The sequence below is a fragment of the Polyodon spathula genome, chromosome 2, assembly GCF_017654505.1.
Source record: "Polyodon spathula isolate WHYD16114869_AA chromosome 2, ASM1765450v1, whole genome shotgun sequence".
NCBI classification, from domain to species: Eukaryota; Metazoa; Chordata; class Actinopteri; order Acipenseriformes; family Polyodontidae; genus Polyodon; species Polyodon spathula.
Genome location: NC_054535.1, coordinates 5,901,271 through 5,927,495, shown reverse-complemented (window position 1 = coordinate 5,927,495; position 26,225 = coordinate 5,901,271). Strand labels below are relative to the sequence as shown.

The following is a 26,225-nucleotide window of genomic DNA, read 5'->3' as shown; positions in this document are numbered from 1 at the left end:
TCCAGGACCGGGAATCAGGCGAAACAAAGAGTTTCATAGGGAGACAGAGAGAGCGGGGAACCCTTGGACAGACCCCGACATATTGTGAAAGAACAGGCTAGTTAGCCTACAGAGTAGGGCGGTGATCCGGGTCGTGCGGGTAGCGACGACCGGGATAACGCTGCAGAGTGCAGCACTTTTTATTTGTAGTTTTATTACTGTTTTATTTTCCAATGTTCTTTTCGCCTTCTGTTTTCATTATTATTTCTTTGAGCACCTGCGAGTGCACTTGCTGTTCACGTACCAGCTGTGGTATTTCCGTGGTGCTGTCTATCATCGTTGATAGGCAGCCCACGGTCAACAGTGCCCTCTGCCGGAAAAAGCAAGAACTGTTTGCAAATAAAACTGGGCGCCTGTGTGGTGTTTTCAAGTACACCTGTCTGTCTCCTAGTCAGTGAATTACCCACACCCCTTCCACACCATCAAATAGTGATACCCACAACTCTGAGACCGGAAATCCTACAAAGATTGCACCAGGGGTACCTGGGCATTGAAAAAGCATTGGCCAAATCTATTGGCCAAACATAAATAGAGACATAGCTGAAATGATTAACAACTGTGCAACATGCATCAGGTATCAACATAAGCAATAATATCTTAACTGAACCTGGAAAGATTGTGAGGCAAAACCAGAGACATCTGCTTAAAACCCAGGAGAAGTTGGATCAGCACACTGAAAAAACTACGCAGACACTGCAGGAGACTGAAGAGGAACGGAACCAGTCAGGTGCTGGTGCAGAAGACAAGCCAAGTGCTGCTCAAAGAAATGATGCTGCAGAAGAATCAATGCAAGACAGTCCTACTGAGACACGATTCAGAGCGAGTCAGGACGTTCAATAAGGCCTCCAGGTAGACTGGATCTTTAATATGACAAACAAGTTTTAAATAAATAAATAAATAATTGAAAGATGGTTTATACATAAAGAATACTGAATCAGTATTTGTTGTTATTCAACAGCATGTTGACTTCTAATTGGTTTTGTGGAAAAGAGCATCAGTTTAAAAAAATAAATTAAAGGAAAGAAGATGTAAGGAGTAAAGTAATAGTTTGAACTATGATGTCTTCCATAAACTAGAATGTTATGTATATAGTTTCTAAATAAAGTCTCTTTAGTTCGCTATAGCTCTGGTGTACGTGTCACTCATTACAATCACTACCGGACTGAGATGCCTTTCTGAATTCCCTCAGGACTACTTCAAAATTTGGGATGCCTTCTAGTGACTGTCTGTTTCTAGAATTGCCCCTACTCTTGGTAAAACTGAATCTATTCAATTATAGTGTACAAGCAGGTAATCAAAATACAAAATAAACGAGTCAGATGGTTGACCTCATTTTAACAGGGGGAAAAAAATGTAGTGACACATACAGGAAGAGATAGGAAAGTTGCCTGTACTAATGGAAACACTTGCAACGGATTCAAGCACTGCTTTTAGGCTGGCAGACAGAGTTGATCGCTCTGGTTTTCAGCTGGTCAGGGTAGTCCAAGGGGTGAGGAACTGACTTTTCTCGTTCTGGAATTTCCAGTAATTTTCCACTTTACAGTAAATTCCCAGTTTGTTAAACCAGAAGTTGTTGGAATAGCCTTTAAGCTGCACACCACTAGTTTGTTCAATAATAAGGCCCTTACGCTATTTGTTATTGGAAGCAACAGTTCCAGTTACAATTGCATAAGTGTATTTCTACCTGACATGAGTCCTCTTAAGGGTTAAATATAGAAGACTAATTATATTTTCTGTTGCATGACACCACAAATAGGAATTAGCAGCTTCCTGTTTCAAAAGGGTTTTGAACACTCGCAAGAAAACGAGTCTAACTAGCTTTGTCTATTGACTTACTGTACACACTGTACTTGACCTGCGCTTGACATACAGGTAATGCATGGAGTGCTCGAGCCAGTTTTTGGGAAGCCTGTGTTGGGTCCTGGAGAGTTTGATAGAAAGGTTGATTTTTTTTAGGTTGCACCACTGGGCTCTTGTTTAAAACAGAAAATGATTCGTCACTTCTGTCTTTTTTTTTTCAGAATCCTGCTGAAACACGAGGTTAGGCGTGCAATCCAAACCCATCTTGTACTCCTGGTTTAGCCGCACTGCTGGTGTGATGTCATGAGTGCCGTAGCCAGAAAGTCAGGTGTTGCCAATAGCAACACACCTTTTCCATGCTGAGCCCCTGTTCTGCTTCAGGTGAGAGCATTTCAGTGCTTTTTTCTTTCGTGCTTGCTTTCCTACTCTCGGGAGACTGCTCACTGCCAGGTTTAACCTGATACTTCAGATTCTGCCAGTGCTATCATAGAAGGGAGTTATACTTCTATTTTCTTAACTAATATCTTGCCTTACTTCCTTCTGTGAAAAAAAATAGTGTCCTTGATTCTTCCTCAAGCAAGCAAGCAGGTGCTTCTGCTACAGAAAGGTGTTTCTGAAATTAGATAGGACACAGAAGCTATAATTATTTTTCTCTCTTTTTTAATGTGTATTACAGTAAAAAGGTATCGGTACTCCTAAAACAACAGGAATGCTTGCCTGGCCCCGCGCCAGGCAAGCTTCAGTGAACAGGATAACATTTCAATTTAGAATTGCTGGTGTTGGGAGTAAAATTCTGGTTTGGCGAGTTTAGAGGCAGGGAGTTTACAAGAGACAACCTTGTGAGGCAAATACAAGGAAGCAGAAGAAGAGAGAGGAGACTAAACAAGATTCCACACACTTACATTTACAACTACAGTTTGGGTTACTTTAACCTGGCTGGATTTTTTTTTTGTTTTGTTTTGTTGGGTTTGTCGTCGTTATTGCTTTTTCTTTATTATGACCAGGCGGACGTGAGTGCACTTCACGCAGATTTTGAGGAGAGTAATACATCAGGTTTTAAAAGGCGAGCGTACTAGTTTGATCCCCACTCTGCCAATGTGCATTAAGAACTTCATTTTCAGCACAGTGGAATGTGCAGCTTATGTTTGTGCTAGTCAGGTATTTTAGCTCAACTAATACTAATTCCCCCCCCCCCCCCCCCCCCCCCCCCCGCTCCTTTTTCTGCATTGCTTGGGTGAGTGCAATGTCTAAAAGGCTTCTCTTGTAGTAAATAGTATTTGAGGGAGTTGAGGGATACTCCTCATCTAGTTTATCCTTGATAAAATAAGAAGATGCAATTGTGTTATCCCAAAAGCCTCTGCTTTGCTCAATAAATGGTGTTGGAAGCCCCATGAATGCATGTCTGACTACAGAAGCTTTAAAGAGGTAAGGTCATGTTTAATTTGAACAACTGTCTTTACCTTGTTGGTCCTTCTTAAGCGCAGTATTCCGTGTGTGTGTGTGTACGGAATGACTACAAAGCAGTTACTGTATTTAAAAGAGAAACCGCTCTAGGGAAATACGTTATCAGTTTAACTGCTCGGATGATTAGCGAGTCATTTGCTGTATAACAGATAAGGCAGTAAAATATAAATGACCTGCTGCAGTCCAACCATTTGTTGATTATTGGCAAGTAATCACCTGACAACAAATTATTTCATCTCAAAAGTAAAAAAAATGATCTGATGTGCTTGTCGAGAACAACATTTCTTGGTTTGCCCATCATGAACAGGTGGGTCACTTTTTTTGTTGTGTTTTAAACAGCTTGCTACTTTTCTATCTATACAGTCTATAGCAAAGTAATCCCTTTTTTTTTTTTTTTTTTTTTAAACCAACACTCAAACTGTATTGAAAATGTATACAGGAATGTGTTAGACAATCTGTTGTAATAAGCACAAGCTTCAATGTGCTTTACATACTGTAAAGCAGCAAGACGAAAGTAGTAATTACTGTAGTTAAAAAGGTTTTGTCGAGAGTCGAGGTTTAGTGCACAACTGGAGACAGGTTTGGGTTTCTATTAATTGTTTGTATGCCTATATAATGCTATTTGTATAAATACATTGCAACAGTCATTCTTTGTTAAAAGGTTTGTTGCTCTTGTTTGTGCCATACATCAAGTTGGATGTTGGTTTTTCTCCTTGAATACCATCTCTAGATTTAGGAGAGCGTGCAGTACATTAGGTAATGTTGGAGGCAGGTTCCAAATCTTAAAGGTGAAAGGGCAGTACTTGTGTTATGCAGAGACTGGTGTCGACATGGAAATGTTAACATGCTTTGTTGAGTTACAGTAAATACCAGCCTGTGTCTTTAGAAAAGCAGGAGATTTAGAGGAAGAACATGTTTTATGTTACCAATGCACAAGAAATATATAAAAAAAAAATCCTTTACTTCCAACACGGTGTGTGTATATATATTATATATATATATATTATATATATATATATATTATATATAGTATATATATATATATATATATATATATATACATGAAAACAAATGAGTGACACTACTTTTTTTGTTTCTCATAGAGCTTAATACATAAATAATAGGGAATTACCAGCTTTGTAGATTTTTTTTATTAGCCCAAAGAAAAGTGATATTATGTTACACCTTGCTTTATTACCTAGTAGTATTTCAGTTTACATTAATCTGACAGTGCCTATCTGATGCTTTCTAGCCCAAAGCACTAACCTTTGACATGCTACCAGCTTCATTTAAAAGTCTAGGACACTAGTCAGGAAGATAATAGTTTTACTTAAAGTTGATTTTCCAAAATAAACATTTGAGCAGTTTCAGTACACAATCTAAAATGTAAAAAAAGGGGTTTTCTGGAGGCGAATCTTGAGTGAGTAGGAGAACATTTTTGCCTGGGGAGTTTGAAATCACCTGTCAAAGTTTTTTTTTTTTTTTTTTTTTAAGGCTAGTGCAATCTTAAAGCTGCATGCATACAGTTGCTTGAATCTGGCAGCTCAGAAGACACATTGAGCTCATTTGGAAAGCAAGGTAAACTGCAAATTTGCTGTGCATATTTTGCATGGTAAACTGTTCATTTGTCTGAAGTATATTTCAAAAGGTAATTTGAAGGCTGCAGATTGCTGCTACTGTAAGAGCTTTTGTTATGTTGGACTGCACATTATAGACTTCGTAATGTGCTGGAGGAACGCATTGAAAAGATTCTGTTGAATGGTGATTGTTGGTTGCTTTATATGTATAAAAGAATATCTTTAATATAATTATTAGTTGTTGGATTTCAATGTGCTTACTACACAAAAGCATATAACTATGAAAACTGGGATTTAGATGCATCTCTGTTTGGATCAATTCAATAGATTCTAATGTATTGGTGAAAACACCAGAGTAGTCCAGATCTAATCAAAGCAGGTTTGCCCATACCTGCATCAAACTGCATTGGGATGCCTTGGTTGAAAGAACACTTTGTCAAGTCATTGAAGTTGGTAATTAAAGTTGATTAGGTCATTTTAAGGATAAAAGTAGTTTGGCAGGATACTCAAAAGATAAATATGGATTTTTTATATTCAAAGCACAATAAATCACTGGCAACTGGCTTTCATGAATCATTGTTTTAACTGAACATGTCACTGAATTTGCTTTCATTTTATTTCAAAGCGAGGGTCTTGTTTCTAAGAACAAATTGCCCACTGTCTGTGTCCCACAATGAGAGATTAAGTAAGCTAATGAAAACCAGGACTTGAAAGAATGATGTGTCACTGAGAGTAATTTAAGTAATTAGGAGCTTTGCTGTCTTTTTTTTTTTGCACTATAGAAGGGCTTATCTTTATCGTTGTTCAGGTTTCATTTTTTACAGGCCTCTGGTCCTTGGGATTTATATAGGGCTGTTTCCATGGCAACAGCATTGTGTTTTAAAGGTCTTGTTGTGTAATTGTTGGGTGATGTTAAAATTGAACTCTGTAGTGCTCTTTTTATAGTGATATTTGTTTATTCAGCACTTCAAAAATGTGTAAAGAAATACAGAACCTTTACCTAGAAAAATGGATTAAGGATTTAGAAAACTACATAACAACATGACATGTAATCATGTTGTCATGGAAACAGATTCTATTAGGCAAAGTAGAACTCTGGTAACCTTTAGTTACACTTAGGAGAGTTACAAGTTTAAAAATGTAAGAAAACCACTATCAAAAATGTTGTGCTTTAGCTGTGTCATTTATAATATACTATAGCACTACATTGTTTTTTTTAGGAATTATGATCATTACTGTCCTTGATTGGGTCATAGCTCCCTGGTAAACAAAAACAAACTCACATTTGCACTACCTTGTTTACACATCATGTTTAATTTTATTTCACAATGAGGTGATAAGAAAACACACTGATCTCAAGTCACCTGAGCTCCAGTGTGGTTTCTCCGACTGATACAGTGAAGTATGAATGTTTGATGGTTGATAGACGACCAATCATAATAATCATTTTAAAAATCTAATCATAAACCTTACAGCTTATCTTAGTTATTTAGATTTGTAAAACACATCTTGAAAATCAGGTTTAGAAACAGCATTATGTCTGTAAAAACACATTCAGTGTTTCGTTTTTGTCTGTTCATAACAGCATTAGTATACTCTGCAGCAGGTCCTCATGCTAGCCACTTGATTAAGTGCCCTCTCCTGTGTCGCTGTGATCCATTATCCAGAAGGATTACCTGCTGCACTGGATATGTGCTTCATTAAGACTCCACACTGGTCCTGTGTTTCCCAGTCCTGGTCCTGGGGACCCATTGTGTATTCTGGTTTTAATTCCAATTGAGTTCTCAGTTACTTAATTAAACTCTTAATTTAACTAATTAGGTGCTTAATTAGACCTTTTCAATTGTTCTCAGCTCCTAAATAAATTTCAAGTTGCTAATAAAATTGTATAGTTAACTTGAAATCTCCAACTGTGTAAAAGCTGAAAACAATTTAAAAGATCTAATTAAGCTAACAACTAGTTCAATTAAGGGTTCAATTAAGTAATTGAGAACTCAGCTGGAATGAAAACCAGGAGACACAGTGAGTTCCCAGGACCAGGATTGGGAAACCCTGCTGTACTGTTTGCATTTGCAATGTCTTAGCACAGTTCAGGGGTGTCCAATCACAGTCCTGGAGAGTCATTCCACTCCAGGTTTAACAGGTAAAATGATCTAATTAACTACTCCAGGGTCTGGATGGAGGTTACATTGGTTCAATTAAACAATTTAGAACAGGGTTGGAACAAAGACCAGGAGTGAACGGGTCAACTTTGGACACCCCTTATAAAGCTAATGGTCTCTTTAGGCATGCAGTATTGAAGTGAATCACATTTTTATTATTTAAGGATTTTGGTTGTACCATCCCCAGGAAGGTTGTAAACAGCATAATAATGTCGTCCAATTGTTATTATTTTCAAGAAATACTATTAACAACCCATTCATGTGTATCGTCTTTTGCCAGAGGGTGTTTGTGAATGAATGAAAGCAGTACCACCTCTTTCTGCTTGTGACAGGGGGAAATTTAAAAACACCTGATTCCTCTAGGTCTGGTGGTGGCTGTGACCAATGACAGCATTTTGGAGATGACCCTCACTGTACCTTTTATAGTGATACCCCTAGACCAGTGGTACACAACTCAGATCATGGAGGGCCGGTGTCTCTCCTGGTTTTTGTTCTAACCATGCCCTAAATTGGTTAATTGGACCAATTAAGCTTCTAATAAGGTCCAATAAAGTATTTTAGGGTGCAATTGGAATAAAAACGTCCAGGGACACCCGCCCTCCATGATCAGTGTGCACCACTGGCCTAGACAGAACAGTAGCCTTATTATAAGACATAATGCTGTAATATTTTTTATACCATTCTACATACCAAGTACAGTGCAGTAGACTAGAAAAAAAGGAAAAACATTAGAAATGACAATACTGTGCTACATATATAGGGTCCTATTGTGCTTTGATCTGTTTGTTTAAACATTAAAGAACATGTACAGAACCATATGACTATATTTTCTAATGAACTGTGATCTTGAAGTGGCTGTGTATGCATATTTATTTATTTAATTATAGAAAGACTTAATACAGAATACCCACTGAGACTAAAGACCAATTGCAGGATTCCCTACTGAGATCAAAATAAGTGCAGTCCAAGGTAAGGCATATGAAAACATTGCTAACAGCATTCATAGACAAATATGTAGCAGTGATATGAAGTGCTAAGGGAAAAGTTTAGAGTTCAAAACTGCCCCCTGTGCTATCCACTTTAATAAGAGCACCGAGTATGGATTACTAATGCTGTTATAATGCTTGATTTCACTTCCCTTCTGCGTTTTCTTTTTTTTTGTAGATAATTTTTTTGCTTTGGAATCACATTGTTTCATTTTGAAGTGAAAGTTGGGAGCCGTTAATCGCATTTATTAATAGTATGTGAGAAAGTGTTTGCAATTTCAGCTCCGTCCTTACTAATAGCGTCAGAGAAGTCAGCCAGCAAATGTTGATAAGAAGATGAAGCACTCTACACTGGAGCTGGGGTAATGAGACCCCTGAAAGAGGATGGCTTTTAATGGGATTAATCATACTTGATGGTGTCACTGAAAGAACCCTTACCATACATCTAAAAGTAGCCAATATCAACAACATCTTTCAGTAGCCATGCTGAAACAATGGCATCTTTGTGCACATAAGAGAGTGGAGGAGTCAGTGACACAGTAAACTATATGAGGCGCAACCCTTCCATATTAAATTGCAAAGCGCTACAAACTTTGTACATTTTATCTCCTGAGGAACATTATGGAATTCCTTTTTACATGGCAGACGTTTCAGATTATTACTTTCACAAAAGGAATGTAGGATATGAATGAATCAGCTTTCATCTTTGCATAAAACCTTGACGCTTGTGAACCACAGTGCATCAAAATAATAAAAAGGAAGATAAACCAGGGGAGAGTATTCAAGTTTGGCATTGATTCTGTTTCACAGAAATGTTCTTTCTCCTGTTCGAAGGTTGGTTTGTCTTCCAGCAGTCTAAATACATTTCTAGTGAATTCCCCATTGTTACAGATCCTTAACTCATCCATATTTTAAAGCTTGATTACAAAGATGCAACAGACTATGCAAAGCAGTGACATAAAAAAGTAATGACTTTGTCATTTTTAAAAACCACAATGATTGGTATCACTTGAAACTGCTGGAAACTGCAATGAATTGGTAAAAAATACTTGAGGTTGTGTTTAGGCTTCAGTAAGAGTCACCGTTTGTTTAAATGTTTTTAATTATATTAAATTTATTAATGATAACATTCAAACTATCGTGAAAGACATTTACTGTCCCATGTGAGGCTCATCTTGACCTTTTGGGTTTCACCTGGTTCACACTTAACCCTTGAACCCTTAGGAACGCTTATTGAAAGTGATTTATTGGCAGGCTGGGGTCGCATGCTGCACACATTTTACTGCCTTTCTATCAGATAGTCTTGTGTGGGATCAGGACAGACTAAGAGACAGCAAAGAGCATTTCTCATGTTTCTTCAATGAAATATTGAACCATTTAACTCTAAAAGCTATCTAAGTCTATGTCCTTCTCATAGTTTTAGAGTTAGGAGGAATTGTTTATAATCTCTTTATCCCTGTCACCCCACTCTGCTATGCGTAATACACAGGAATGTCATCCACACTGAGGCTTTCTCTTAGAAACAGGTGGCCAAAAACATGATTGGATTTTTAACTTGTGGAACTTTGGGTTCTCACATGTGCTGGAGACCATATAAGATTCCCCAAAAACTGCACATAGCCAATAGAAGGTAGTTTCCTAATAGGCAGCTCCCGGCATTTTTACTTTTTTTTCACAGGAATCCACATTGTGTTTGTTCCAATAAAATACATAATGCTTTTCTCTCATAAAACTGTATCATGATAAATGTGCACATATAGGTTTGTCATGTTTTTTTAGTTTTTTTTTGTATATGCTTTACCATACCTCTCTGGGCTACAATGCTTGCCTATGCTTTACCATGCTTTCACTATGCTTTATTACACTTTGACATGCTTTTACTATGGGACATTTTTAGAAGGGTATTGAGAAAACATCAACTCATAAGTTATTTAAATACTTTAAATAAATATTCTGTTTTTACTTTTCCGGATCTTTGTTAAAGAAGCCAACAGTGGTCTAGAACACTTTCATGAGTTTTTATTTATTTATTAATGAACATAGTCTTGATATAAAGAGTTATAACTTTGTGAGTACAGTCGGTCCCCAGATTCCTAAAACATGTTCCATTTTAATCCAGTTTTTTTATTGACCATTTTACTGCACCCAATCCCAAGCTGTTAGGAATGGCAAGGGGCAACGGTGGGATCAGAACAGTGTGTTTGTGCTAAATAAATGTAATGAAACTAAACATATAAACTAAACATCTTATATGTGGATGCAAACGTTTTTCGCAGATACCATACAGTTTGTACATGCTATTTGATTGTTACATGTGAATTCAGTCTAATTGTAAGGGTTTAAATGAAGAATGTCAATGCCACTTTGTTCTCAAAATGACATGGTAAATTAAATAGGAATGATTAGAAATTCATTTCATCATTCATTTGTAAAACTAAACAGGTTTTTTTATGTTTTGTTGATTTGTCATTTAAATCATTTACGCTGTGTTAGTACTTGATGCATAGATATATGCAATTGCCTGCAACTAAAGAAAAATGAAACTGATGCTTTTCATTCTGAGGCACTTTTTCCAGACTTCTGCCCTTTTCCCTTGTGGGCCAGGGAAGTCTGCCAGTGCCCCCGGTGTGAGATACATTCAATTCCCATCTCAGCAGCACACACTCATTTAGCTGTACATTCTTTCACTGTTGTGGAGGCTCCTAATCCTCTTAGCCATCAAGGTTTTAACAAACAAGCACTTGTTTGGCCTACATGTTTTAATGAGTCCAATCACATGAATTAACACTGTAATGTATGAATTAGTGTTGCTTTCTCAAATTTGAATAATGTCACTTGGCTGTTAGGGATTGGTGAATTAGTGGCTACTAATAGTGCTAGTTTTGTGTTAAGTGTCCAGACCTAACAGTTCTTAAGAGACATTGAATTATATTATTTTGTCATTTGATCCAAATTATATACCTGACTGTTGAAACCCAGGTCTTCCTGATATGCAGAGGCAAAATTAAATCATGCCCTTTTATATTTAAAAACGAGGCACATTTGTGCTTTTATTTACAATGTATCAGTTCATTTTCAGCACTAGATAGGTTTCGTTTCTTAAAATGTTACCAAGTGTGTTTGAATAAAATAGCTATTTGTCATTTTCGATTTTACTTGGTTAGTTAGATTTATGTTCTGTACATAGACTAAACCAATTAAACTGCTTTTAAAATGTGGCTTTATTATCCCTCTATAGTATTCGATAAGGGGAGTTTCTGTTCCCAGTTGGTATACAAGAACTGATTGCAAGCCGTTGAACAAATCTTGATCATGTTTGTTGTTATCTTAACAGTACTGTTTTGGTGTTTGCAATGGTGTATACTTATGTGCATGCAATGACTTAATTAAAAATACCATAGTACTTTAAGCAAAAGGAAAGTGATCGGTGTTTACTGTACCAGGCCTTTCTGATAGGGAAGCAGAGTGTGTATTAGGTATTATGTCATGCAAGGTCTAACAGGACTTTGCTCTGTGTTTCTTATTGTTTTATAATCAACAGAACTATAAAACATCCAATGCTAGGGTACTGTACTTAGCAATACTAAAAGAAACAAAATTTCACAATTTCTTTAGTGTTTTATAATCATACTGAGTGTTACATTTACTTAGAACTGCTTTAAATTCAGTAGTAAAGACCCACGATCCATCACTTTCTGAAGATCCTGTAGTCTTTGGTGAGGCAATATAGTTAGACAATCATTCACTTCTCACCCACGGGGTTGCCCGGGTGTGGCACACCTACATCATGTGAAATGCCATCATGCCTCCCTCTACATTCTGATGAGTGGATTCATATTTCACCTTCTTTCCAGAAAAAAAAGTGCATTGATACTTCTATTGATAAACAAAATGCCAAAAATAGATTTTGTTAAAGCTAAGTCAGATGTGTACAGTAGCTGGGTTTTAGTCAAAGTATTTGTGCAGTGACTATCCCAAGGTTTGCAATAGGGAATTTGTGCCAGCAATCCAGGTTCCTTATTTGTTCACAGAGGGCCAAGAGGTGTGGAGAGCTAAGATAGTAAAGCCTTGTAAAAGTGATGATTGACACCTAATCTAGCTCTACATGGGACATGGAAAACAAACATGCTAGTGAGAAATGTGAGTTGTGTATTTCAGCAAAGCATACCATCCCAGGAAAACAATTGTTGGTATCTTTGTTTCACATAATAATCATTTTCTGTGTTTTACTCATTCGGTAACCCTATCAGAACTAGAAAAGTGACAGTCAACCTCAGAAACTCATTTCAGTTTCAAAAAAGCAGCAGCATCACAGTGCCATGTTACTACCAGCAAAACTGGGTAGAGATAAAGACAATAATCAGCAGTAAGGTGGCAGTTTTGTTTCTCTGAATCCATCCAGATATTTTACTGTTACAGCACAATACAAACTCTGTGGCTTTTTGTGTTATTGTGATTCCTCTTTGAGACATTGTGTGCCTTTATTAAGTAGTTCATTAAATAAAACGTGTGGATGTCAGCTGCCCATTCTACTGCTGGAGGTAGGCTTTAGTTTTTTTGTCTTAAGCAGCATTGCCATGTCTACTGTAATTATAATCACCCAATACAAGCATTTAATATGCTAGCAGAATAAGTTATAATGTGCTGCATGTTACATAATGATTAGAATCATTGTCACAATGCTTCTTGAAGAAGTAGGAGGCAAAGAAAGCGAAAGACAAGCCTAATCTTAAACAGTGGCACAACTAACCTGCATGTTAACGGGTCATCCCCATCTCCTGTAAAGCAATCCATGCAGGAATAAAACATTTTTGTTCTGTGTTCCTTCTTTTATAATGGATTTTAATCTGGCGTTCCTACAGCCAATGCTTTCAGAGACCAGAGATCTGCCAAGTGTTGGCATGAAACTCTCAAAAAAGGTGATACTGCCCTTGTGAGCAGGAGGTGTTCAGGGTGCTAGACACCTGCTACTGAACGTTAAGATAGACTCAGCTTTCAGTGAACTGAAACTTATTTAGTATTAACTGTAATTAATTAACTGGAAAACAATTGTAATGTCCCCGATTCTAATGAATGATAGGGAATGCTTTCTATCAGAAAATATCACTGTATCAAGTGTAGCTGTTGTCAGCAGATAGATGACAAATTGTTCTGTGGTGAGAGGAACCATTCTCCCTCAGCAAACACAGCTCAACTGACACTTTCACTTCACTTCCATATATGTCTTTTAACACTAACGAACTGCTTGTAGGTTTTAATATGCACACATAGAGATTTGTCCATAGCCCTTACATAACATTTCAATATGTGAATATGCATTTGCATTTGTGTATGCTTCATGTCTATATCCTACTGATCCACTTTGTGAAAAAAAATGATGAAACAAATATTTCACATAGTTTCGGTACAGTACAGATTTGTCTTTCAATGTACTCAAAGAGACGGTGTGTAAAACTAAACTCAATAGCACCGCTGCCCAGGCCAGCTGATGGCTCTTTCAAACCCTATACTGTATGGCTCATTGAACTCCACATTATTTTCCAGCTTTGTCCTCCAGCGTTAAATTTGTCGACTAATTTTAAGATTTGAACAAGCTTGTATCAAGTTAACCCTTCTTTGTTCTGGGCTATATCTCTTCATACCTTTTAGCAATGGGATCAAGTTGCTTTTCTCAGGACTTTCTCCAAATCCTCAAAGTGATGTATATATATTTTATAAATAATTCTAAACGTGGTTCCACCAGTGCATTATCCTTACAATGGCAGCAGTGTAGCACCCAACGTTGCCTGTTAAGAGTGCAGCTGATACACTAAAGAGTTGAATTGACCTGCGCAGACTGCCAAGGCCGTGTACTTTGCATGTGGAGTGTATCTTAGGGGATCAGTACCTGTGGCCAGTAATGAATGCAAAACTGACAGTAAGTTTTGTCTTTCCGCTCCAAATGATTTGTTTAAAATGTCAGTCGTTCCTGATATCAGAGGCTCAACTCACAAAGGCTTTATAATAGAAATCCACTAGGCTTTGAATTATCGTTTACATGTAGCTAACGACCCCATATACTGTACCCTATGAAAGACTGTGATATCAGCTGCCATCACTGTGCATTTCTAAACCACGACAGATAATTACTTCACTTCATATAATTACTTCACTTCAACAGCAACTTGGCGTTTTAAGATTACCTATCATTTCTTCATAATATCAAGCAAAAACATTTATTTAAAAAAAAAAAAAATGAAAATGTTTGTGGGTTATCAGACTTTTCTAGCATATTTGATTGTACAGGACATTTCTGTAGTTACTTTAACTTTTGGTCTTTTATATGTGTCCCTTAGGTTTCCTTTTTAGCTTGCTGCTGGCTGTCAACAATGAGGCTGGCTTTCATATGCCCAGTAAAGTGGAAAAGGGTGAATAGCCTGATTTCAGAGTAGTTTATGGATAGGATGAAAAGAGATGGAATGCTTTGAGGCCTTTAAGAAAGTAAATAGTTGTAGAACACCAAACATCCCTTGATAAATGAAATCCAGTGAATCAATAAAGAAATATCCTTTATTGACAGAATAACCCCAAACCCCAAACCCCTTCCCTAGCTTCAATGTTTATATACAGAGTTGACTCAGGAAACAATCACATTAATTCAAATTCTTTGCTGTGAGATTCTTTTCAGTTGCTGTCATCAAGGCATACAAATTGAGGACAGGCAATAAAATGAGATAAAGCGCTAAAGATTAAGCCCAAATGTATTACTTGCTTCAGATCTGCCTTTTAAATGTTCTCACCAGGTATTTACAACAGGGGTGACTTCAGGGAATGCAGAGTACAAACGGACTTTGAATATTGAGAGGTGATCAGAACCTTTTGGACTTCACACTCTTTTAGGTGCAGCCAGTTACGCAGCAAAGACAAGCACAGGTGCACACGATCATAAGCTGATGATCAATAATAACCATAATGACAAGGCAATAATATTTAGGTAAGGTTCATACCTATTGTCTACACTGTAGATCTACAGTGCATGTAGAAAATAAATTAGTGCAGTAATGCTGCATCAAGTCATGGACTTTCAAGGTCTTTGATAATATGAAGAGCACAGAAAGGTAAAATGTGTAATAATGCATTAGAACACAGAATATATACTATAGTACATGTTACATGATTATATGATACTGCTAGCTGGTTATTCATTTGTACAATCTGGTTTCCATTGTTCAGTGATTTTCCATTGGTTTTTGTGCTAAGTCTTAAACAAACACACATTTTACCTACTGTAAATCCATCCTACCACACCCTCCACTGTTGTGAACAGTGAACAGTGGTGTGTGTGACAAACAGAGACAACAAAAACAGGATTTCAGTACAAAGGTCCAAGCAGAAACTTGGCTTTTTGTTACATTGCAGTTAAAAATAAAGGACTTTACGACCAATTGAGATTTTGTGATAGCTGTAATTGTAGGTTGGAGTTATTGGTGTCATAAAAACTGTCAAGGAACAGTGGGCTTCAGAAAAAAAACAAAAAAACATGTAAATCTCCCATAAAATCAAAATTTTGAACCAGGGTGGAGGTTAGCTTACATACAGTGGGACACAACTTAATGTAGACCCCCTCTATGAAGGCTCAAAAATGATACACAGTTACAGCCCTTTATACGGTGCCTGAGATGGTGGGCAGAGTACTAAAGCATCATAATTTAATAGGCGCTCATGCCTTTTGAATCGCAAGTAGATCGAGCTTGAAATCAGTCCCAAATGTTGTCAAATGGCAACCTGCTGAACACTGTTACTCTAACATACTGAATTAGACGTGCTGCTTTGTAGTTTTCCATATACTTAACGAAAAACTGACAAAATCTAGCATGAAATACCGTGCTACTATTATGGCTTCCAGTAGACTTTTGCGTTATCATTTTGTAATTTCTTTGATTACATGATGTTAAATAAGAGATTAAAATGATGTCTCAATCTTAAAATTTTAGGTGATGCTAAACTTTTGGCCATAGCTGTATGTATTTAAGATAAGCTTCCTTGTAAGATTTTGCACCGTTAATATTTTCCATGGGCTCAAGTAGTAAATGAATGCATGCATGTGCGTGCGTGCGTGCGTGCGTGCGTGCGTGCGTCTTTGTGTGTGTGTGTTTACAAATGGAGCAATGCCTAACATTGACAGTAACATTGATCCCTGCATTTAAAGATAAAGAGATGATATGCAGAGTACTGAACTAGTGTTCCCATTTAACAAAATCATATCACACTGCGTTATATAGAAACTAAACATCAGCAACCATGGTTCCTTATTGCAGTTTCATAACCGTTTTTGAAAATATAGGTGAATTAATGTGTGTTATTGCAATGGATAGTCTTATGGAAATTCCCCCAAATCTATCATCCTTATTGTTGCATTTCACTGTACCATACAGTTGGCAAACGTTAGGGACTCTTTTATTAACTGTACAACAATAATGTTTTTTAATAAACCCAGAAGCCAGATGCCTATTGTTGTCTATGCCTATTCGTTACAGTGAAATGATACATTGATATAATAATACATGCAGAGTATGAGATTATCATTACAGTACACTGCATCCCAAACAGCAAAATAGTGTAGGTTTTTATTAAAATCTACTCTTCATTACAGAGTACTTTCCTCCAAATTGCTTTTCTGCTTCAGTGAATACCAATGCAACAATGTTTGTTTCATTTGTGTGCAGGGTGAATCATGCAATAGGGAGCTCGCTGGTTCAGGTTTGAATTGGTACTCACTGGGAGAGCTGTAGTTGCCTTCAGGCGCCCGTGGATTAAGGAATTCACCTCTCCGCGTGCCTGATGATGCCAGGAGACTAGCCAGGCTGGGCCTGGTCTCCAGGATTCAATAGCTTGGTATTGTCTGAAAGCAGGACTGGAGTAGCCATGTTGAGCTTCTCCTGCTACATAATGCTCAGGACACCTCAACACTTTGAATAGCACCTGTTGTACAGAGAATGATATGTCTCTGTGACGGGCCGGATAAGGTTAGGATTGGGTTTTTGCGTAGATTCTCCAGGAATCATGGATGTTCCTGGACCATTTGACTTCTAGTGAATTTAAATAGAGTTGAGGCGACTTTAAATTGAGCATTTCAAATCGCAAACAGACAGAGGAATAAAGTTTTCTCCAGGTGTCAATTAAGCATTTTGACGGTAGAACTACATTTTACATGTAGATTACCGTATACAAATGTATTGATACTATCTGATCAATATATTTAGCATATGTTCTCTTATATAGTTTAAAAGCAACTGCTATTATGTGACACAAAGCTAACCTGAAGGTTTGGTTAAAGATGAAGCAGTGAGCAGAACTGAATAAATATTTTATTCATTTACAAAGAAGTACCCAACCAACAGCTGAAGTATTGCTTTCATGTAAAAAGCAGCAGCCCTCAACCTTCTTTTTCACTTCCACATCGCTCTTGTTATAGAGACGAGAAAGTAAGCAAGCAGCAAGTAAACGTTAATTATGCGGCCTTGTTTGGTTGCATTAAAGTACAGTACTTAGTATTGATGAATGCCTTTTCCTAGGTTTCTATATGGTTACATGTACAGTTGCATTCATTCATTGGCTATATTATGGTTTGTCTACCCTGGAGCTGTTTGGTTGACACTAGACACTAGTTCTGAATTTAAAGGTATTTTTCTTTACAAAAGGCTATCATTTCTTAAAAACCCCACCCGGGGTGTCTTTGTAGACAGCAATGTATAAAAGAATTGGAATACAATGCTCAATGCTAAACTAGAAGATTGTCATTGCTTTCCATTAGGAGTTGGAAATAGACTGGTTAAATCCTTCACAGATATGAGGTAGGGAGGTTGCTCCACCCCCTTCTCACTGTGTAAACAGGTTAGTACCTCAGCACCCTGGAAGGTGGGGTGGGTTCCAGAGACTGACAGGAAGATTCCCCTACATGTCACAACCCTGTCAGCACAGGCTCATTTTAGAATTTCTCTTGTTCCTTAGGGTTGATGACTGGATAGAGGTGCAATACCAATGACATGAGATAATATTTATGCTGCCTCTCTGTTGTTGCGTGTAATATAAAGAAAGAAACTTTACAATGAGTTTCATTATTGTTTATCACTTTCTGGTTTTGTTTTTACTGCGTATGGGGTATAATTCCAGAATGCATCTGGTTTTTAATCTCAAATTATAACTCCAGATTTTAATCTGATTTAAAAGATGTATTTTTGATATTGTTCTGTAAAATATAAAAATACACAGTTAAAAATGTTAAAGTAGATATGGTGTAACTTTGTACCTTTTGACATTCAGAATCGTACATGTTTTTAGATAATCAGGTGCAGAACAGGCTAGATTTGTTTTCAGGTCACAGAAATAGCAAAAGTGTCATTGAAAGCGTCATTGTTTGTGTTTTTTTTTGTGTGGTAAACCCCCTGTGTTGTTTTAAATGGGTGAGAAGTTGCTTTGTTGTACTATGTGTGTGTGTGTGCGTGCGTGCGTGCGTGTGTGTGTGTGTGTGTGTGTGTGTGTGTGTGTGTGTGTATGTGCGCGCACACCTTGCTCTCTCAGTAGTGTTTGCTCTGAGGGTGCGACTGGGAATTGTTTTATCTTGTAAAACATTTACCAGCAGCCATGGGTTTGAAGGGCGTTTGATTATAGGGCTTGAGGGGGGAGAAAGTGTAAGAAATAGAACTCAACAGGTATCAGTTGACCTATATACCCCATCCTTTAAAAGTGGCATGTTTTTACAGACAAAAAAAACCCTGAAGATAATTGCACCATTAGATGTTTGATTGTCTTAGCCTTGGTATACATATTTGAGTTATCTTGGTGGTAATATGTAGAGTAATTGAATAGCCCCACATACTATTACCATTGTCCCAATCTTTCAAAGCAATCTAAAACAGGCTTTGTAAACCCTGGAGCCCAAACAATACCACCGGCTCTCAAAACCAGCGAGCCTGTCATTGTGTAGAAATGTCAGCACTTATCTTTTAATCATTGCAGGGCCATTGGCTACCCATTGGCAATTCCTTTCATTTAAATCTCTCAAGAAAGGTGTACTTTGTGAATTTAATTCCGCAAGAGCCTGAGTAGGATTATCAAAATTCTTAATTGCTAGGGTTCTTAATTGCTAGGGTTCTTGGACATTCTAAATTGAGAAGAAAATCAGATGTAAAATAATTGGGCACACTAATATAAAAAAAATAAAAAATAAAAAAATTAACGTCAGCGTTTGCAGAAAATCACCACAGAGAAGTACAGATCTGGTGGTGAACATGTGATGACGGATTGAGTCTGCACATGAGGAACTTATTGTGACAAGCAAAAGACATGCTTCACTGGCCAAAATCACAGGAACTGTCAACACTGGACAAGGCACACCAGTTTTCACTCAGACAATGTGCTGGTAATTGCACATTGTCAGCTTTGGTAGCTGATCACTCAATTTTTGGCCAGTTAGTGTATTTACAGTTAACTAAGTAGAAACGTTTGTGACCTAGAGACACAATGACTTAGTCAGTTGACCCAGCAGTAATGCCAGTCAGCTGACAAATTGTCTGATTGTGTGGGAGTTGGGCTTGTCTTTGATAAAGTCACAAAACATAATCCCTCATGAGAACAATGAGTTACATTGCATACTGTATTGTAGCAGCCTGTGGAAAAGGCATAAAGATTATGAAGGTGCGTGCAGATTACCTCTGAATGAAGAGGCGGAAACTGTACAGGAAAATGTGAACAGCTTGCATGTGTAACTTGACTTGTATGTTTTTATTGTCATCAATGCCACAGTTGAGTTTCATAATGCAAATGATGATAGCTACCTTAAATGACTACTGATACCAGAACACCCATTGTTATTATATGAACCAGCAGATCGAGTCTTTGAATTCTATTTAAATAACGTTCTCTCTCTCACTTCACCCCCTATTTCTATCTCTTGAGGTAAAACTGGATAGAACCAGTTCTCTACTGTAAATGAGATGGAGCACCTGTGCTGGGATCTCTTTATACAATGTGTTGTGCTGACTGTATTAAAAGAGAGTGGGTAGATGAGATTTCTGGTTGAACTGGTAGGTGAGTAAGAGGTGGGACTCACTCTGCTTTCAAATGAAGAATGCAGGAGTGGAGAGAAGTCCCTCTGCTGCCAACATTCTGTGTTAGACAACACAGGCATCTGAATTTGTGATGTTTTGATCTGTTTCACTGATATTAAAAGATGTTTTGTCAAAAGCTTATTTTTCTTTTCAATTGTGTCAAATAAGAGATGGGCCTTATTCACAAAGACTTTACTCACAAGTTATTTGAAGAATGAGTTGCTCAATTTCTGTTTTGACGAATAAAATAAAGTTTATTTGTAGAGTTCAATTTGAATGAGACCTGCTTTAAAGAATATGGATCAGCAAATTAAAAAATGCAATAAGTGAAGATTTTTAACAATAGGGGTAGAATTATTAAATAATTGTTTTGACCAGTTAACTAGGTTACAGTTTTTAGAGGTCATTGCAGTATTAAGAAAGATAATGTTAAACTTTAATAAGCATCTCGACAAAAAATAATGAAAGCTTGTCAAGGCTGAGGTAGCCCAAAGAAATCCCCAACCAGAAATGAAACTCCATGCCAGGGAAATGAAACTTATCCAGGAGAAGTTTCATTCATATGTGTCAATATAATATTGTGAAAGGTTATTAATGATAACGCTACAGTATTTTACAAAACACTTCAATACTGTTTTCATAAAACTATACAACTATACAACATAGAGTCATAAATTAGTATTTGTTTATGATTACATAAAACCAAAATATGCAAATGAATAATTAATGAATGCATTATGTTTAAAACATTTCAAGGCTATGTGAGTAACTCTATTTGTTCACATTCTAAGGCCTTCACTAACTATAAAAATGGGGTCTCCATATTCTGATGGGAAAAGTTTATCCAAGCTCCCCAAGACCTGGGACCAAGGTTTAAGATATAAATAATTGTGAAATCATGTATTTTCATTTCAAAACCTGATATCTTTCACTAGGATAAAGGAAACTAAAGTTCACAAGCTATGCTTTACGTCTTTTACTTTGTCATTTCACCCTGAGAGTAAAATTGTCCCCACCCCTTCATGGGGTTCTTGCCTGGCAATAACCAATCAGCTGTATTCCCTATTGACTGACCTGCTTTCAGCCAGTAACATGCTTTGACCCAGAAGACACTGCTGAGGTGAAATTACCCAGGAAGTGCAAAAAGATCCAAGTATGAGGCATAGGAAGTGATAGTTTATTTTAACGTATTAGTGCTTACATTGCAGTTATACTAAAATCATTGTGTGTCCTTTACAGGTGTTCATTTTAAAACTACACATTTCAAACCTATGCAGCTAATAGATCTGCAAAAGGGTTAATATGTGTGGATTGATTTTGTTAGGTGTAATTCTGTTGGTCACATGATATTCTAATGTTGTTCCTCATCATTATGTCATCTTAAACAAGGATAAGTGTATTGCTGAGAGAAGGAATAAACCCTATAAAGTGTATAAATATAGATGTGCTCATTCTGTACAATGGTTAAGACAGTATCCAGTTAAAAAGAACTTAAATGCAAAGATCAATTTCCAGTACCGAGCTAGAGCTCAAAGATAACCAAAGTGTTTCATTTTCCGAAATGTACATTTTAAACCAATACAGATTATAAGTGGTATATACACTAAGTGTACAAAACATTAGGAACACCTTCCTAATATTGAGTTGCACCCCCTTTTGCCCTCAGAACAGCCTCAATTTGTTGGGGCATGGACGATAGCTAGCTCCATCTCATCCCACAGATGCTCAATTGGATTGAGATCTGGTGACTGGGCAGGCCACTGCAGTAAGCTGAATTTATTGTCATGTTCATGGAACCATTCCTGGACAATCCTAGCCTTGTGGCATGGGGCATTATCCTGCTGAAAAAATCCATTAGCAGATGGATACACTGTTGCCATGAAGGGATGCACCTGATTGGCAGTGATGTTCAGATATCCTGTGCAATCAAACGTTGCTCCACTTTTATCAATAGCCCAATGTGTGCCATGAAAACACACCCCACACCATCACACCACCACCACCAGCCTGCAATGTTGACACGCGGCATGATGGATGCATGTACTCATGTGGTTTTCTCCATAATCTAGTCCTCCCATTAGCGTGAAACAGCAGGAACCAGGATTCATCAGACCAGGCAATGTTTTATCAATCCTCCAGTGTCCAGTGTTTTCATTCCTTAGCCCACAGTCACCGCAGTTTGTTGAGTTTTGCTGAAAGAAGTGGAACTCTGTTAGGTCGTCGGCTGCCATACCCCATTCGTGTCAAGGTATGACAAGCATTTTTTTATGGGTCGTTCGGCACCAATGTTGTACTGGACTATCAGTTGACTAACTGTAGCCCATCTGTTGCTCTGCACAATTTGTGTCAGCCTCCTTTGGCCTCTTTCATCAATGAGCTGTTTTTGACCACTGGCCTGCAGTTGGCTGGATGTCCTTTGGGTGGTGGATCATCCTTGATACACATGGGAAACTGTTGAGCGTGAAAAACCCAGCAGCGTTGCAGTTCTTGACACACTCAAACCGGCGCGCCTGGCACCTACTACCATACCCCGTTCAAAGGCACTTAAATCTTTTGTCTTGCCCATTTACCCTCTGAATGGCACACACACACACACAATCCATGTCTCAATTGTGTCACATATATATATATATATATATATATATATATATATATATATATATATATATATATATATATATGCCTATATGTATCCTTTTATTCTAGACTGTGTAGAGGAACTAGTCTATTCATTGCATCTCCGAGTAAATAATTTATAGCAGACGTGATTCGAAGCACTTATCTCATTACTTTTAGAACAAAGCAAAGCCGGGTGTTGTTCTCCCCATTGATAAGGTGTCAGTATTTCAATTACATGTTACGTCTATTGGTGTAAGCAGGTAAATCTTGAGTCCTGCAGTCCCTTAAAAACAAGTCAGTGTTATTTTGAAGTAGCACTTTGAAGGCTGGCATTTTATTTCCGCAGCCTAAATCGAAAACACACAAAGTATTCGCTTAGAAACCCTCTCTGAAATATAAAAACAAGAGAACAGCAAAATACAGTAATTGTTTATGTTAACAATAACAATGGGAAGACTGGTAAAGTGCAAGGTTATTTCAATCATCCAGTTTAAAGATTTACCAGCCAAGTTAATAGGCCCAGGATAAAGGATTTAACCTGGCCTCAAGGTAAACTCAAGTTTGTGCCCATCGTCAGCAAAACTTTGCCCATCACAAACCAATGACTGTGGCAATCTTTGACCCTTCGCAGCAATAATACGGATGGAATGCATACAAGGTGTGATGATTGCTAGAGAACAGCAGGAAACTATCAGGAAAAAAGATGACTCAGCAATTGTGCTAAAACTCGCTATCAGATTTATCTGAATGAAAAATATACATGTTGGGATGTTTAGATTAATTTAATGTTCTGTATGTTGTTTTTTATTAATATGGGGAAACACAAACTAACACATACATACATACTGTACATGCATACAGTATGGTACATACATACATACACCTTTAACTTCCAAAATGTTCTGTCAATGACTGTATTTATTGAATTAGGGGCAGGTTGATGGTTACTGTTGTAACTCAAGATATAATTTAGTAGTGAGTATAAAAAGGTGCTTGGGGTTGGGGTAGGGTTAGGGTTAGGGTTAGTGTTTGGGGTTGGGGTTAGGAGGTAGGGATAACCTAGGGGTTAGATACAGTGTTCCCCATCAGAATGTGGAGCTGTGATATGATCTTAGTAAAGTAAGGTTTTAAACTAGCCTTTAATGTCAAAAATGCAGGTCTTAAATGCTGCTTGAGGTTAGAAAAAAAACTAATTGTACCAGAAATAAAGTATGTATTAGACAATTTACAAACACCAGTATATTTCGTAGAAATAATGAACTCCACAGTCCATTTTAAAATTAGTTTTTAGTTCACAAACCTGTACAAAAACATATTCAATGCAGGGTTTGGCTGTTTGAATTACTTAGCAGCCGTTACACAGTTACAGTTGAACAACAATGCTATTGGGGAGAAAGTAAGATAAGCTGCAGGACTCCACAGAGTCCTTGGCATGCCTTTGGGGACTCTCAGTGCCGTCATTTTTCAGTGTCAACATCCTTTCCTTTCTATACTGACACAGTAATAAAAGAAGAGCTTCCCTAAAGCTTGGGCAAACAGGAGACTTGTTTTAAAATGCGTGTGCTTGAGCATAGCATTGGACCATGTTTTAAAATCAGATTTACAAAAGTAAAGATAATAAGCTATATTAATATAAAGGCACATAATTGTTCTATTGCTGGTGTCCATTTTACTTTGAAAACAAAAAGTCTTGGTTTCAGGAAGTTTCATTGTAAAAAAAAAAAAAGTCGCTTTGGATGCCCTTTGGTCCACTTTGTTTTTCAGTATCTCAGTGTACAAGGTTGCAAGATACAAGTACAGCTACAAAGCTTGAACTTTCAGTACAGAGGGGACCAACACAAGCCTGTACTCTGGTGGCCCAAGCTGAGGGTTGCCCTGCTCTCATTAGTCTTTAATCATTATCCAGAAATAAGCAGGGCACTCTAGACCTGCTGGATGGTATGTCAGGCATTGCAGATGTTAGCAAAATGTAGCCTACTTTTAACAATGGATCAATTGGGTTTTGTTCACAATATTATGTAGTGCACTTTACAAGTAAAATCACAAACACATACAACAGTCAGTATTAAAAGCGACTCAGATAAGTAATTTATTTTGATCTAATTTACGAAAATGATTTCTTACAGAGTATAATAGTTCAGAAGGATACAAGCTTCATTGTGGTGTGTGGCAAAGTGGTGAATACATGCAGGTGAGTGGATAAATGACACAAACGATGATGTACAGGTGCAAGGGTGTTTATTAAATTAATTCAATGTCCAGAGCCTTATAGCAAACCTGCAAATAATAATAATGTTGGAAGTGGTACAGAGGCGTGTATCACTTCTGATTATAATCCCACGGGTTTGACCCGTAACCCAAAGTCCAGTCCTTTCACCAACACAAAACACAAAACACAGACCCAATTCTGACAGTGCGTGATTTTAGTGCTCGTGGTGCAAAAGACAGTTCCTGTAGTGGAAACGATGAGTGGTGATATCTTTTCCTTCACCGAGGAAGAAGATGAAGAGTCGCTGTTCCAAGTGATCGGCGGACTCAGAGCAGATGGAGAAGCTCTGGGTAGCTGTTTCCCTCCAAGGAGCACTGCTTGCAGAATTGCTGCATGAACGTGTGATGTTGCCTGCCCTGTATGTACCCTTGTTCCCAGTAATGGTACAAGGTGTTTTTTAGACGTGGTGTCTGCCTCATGGGTTTGACCCCACAACCGGTCCCATGGCAGTTATACTGCAATTTCTGCAGGACCTTTTTGATAAGAGGAAATCCCCCTCCACGTTACAGGACTATCTGGCAGCCATTTTGGCTTCCCATGTCAAAATTGACCCAGGAGCTCACTTCCTGGAGGGGTAGTTTTTGAAAGGGGCTTGGTGGCATTGGCTGCCTACGAAGGATATTGTTCCTCGCTGGAGATTAAACATGGTGCTTAATGCACTCATGAAATCTCCATTTGAGCCCAATGCATTCAGCTGAGCTGAAATATTTGTCACTCAAATATCACCTATCACCTACGCAAAGCAGGTGAGTGAGGTGCAGGCATTCTCCATTGCGAAAGCCTGCTTAATTTTTACAGATGCCAGGACAAAGATTATGCTCCTTACAAATCCTGCCTTTTTGCCGAAGATGATCTTGGCATTCCAAGTCAACTAGTCTGTGGAACTGGAGGCTTCCATCCGCCTCCTTTCTAGTCTGACAGAGAGTGACCGCTCCATACACTCTGCCCAGTGCAGGCCCTGGTGTACTATGTTGACAGGATGAACAGTTGGAGGCAGTTCAAACTATTGTCTGCTATGGGACTAAATCCCATGGCCAAGCCCTGTCTAAACAGAGGCTGTCCAAATGGATAGCAGACACATTCAAGGGGCATGGCAACTTCATGGGCTTTATTCCACGGTGAATCTGTCAAGGATATTTGCAATGCAGAGGTGTGGGCTTTACTGTGGAACCTTCACTAGGTTCTACAGACTTAATATCGTGGATCCTCAAAACCTTGTT

At 37.8% G+C, this 26,225-nt stretch overlaps 1 protein-coding gene across 6 annotated transcripts in view; it reads left to right on the top strand.

Moving 5' to 3' along the window:
* Positions 1–1,822: 1,822 nt before the first annotated feature.
* LOC121329371 (RNA-binding protein 47-like) overlaps positions 1,823–26,225 on the top strand; it is a 42,169-nt gene continuing 17,766 nt past the window's right edge. For 3 of the 6 annotated variants that reach the window (XM_041275001.1, XM_041274960.1, XM_041274952.1), the window contains exon 1: positions 3,587–3,610. In XM_041275001.1, the coding sequence (XP_041130935.1) occupies positions 3,603–3,610 (8 nt within the window). In that variant the 5' untranslated portion in view covers positions 3,587–3,602. Of the gene's footprint in view, positions 1,912–2,060; positions 2,221–3,061; positions 3,265–3,586; positions 3,611–4,797; positions 4,882–26,225 lie in introns of those variants that run through there. The other 3 variants (XM_041274983.1, XM_041274967.1, XM_041274993.1) reach the window with 3 other exon arrangements.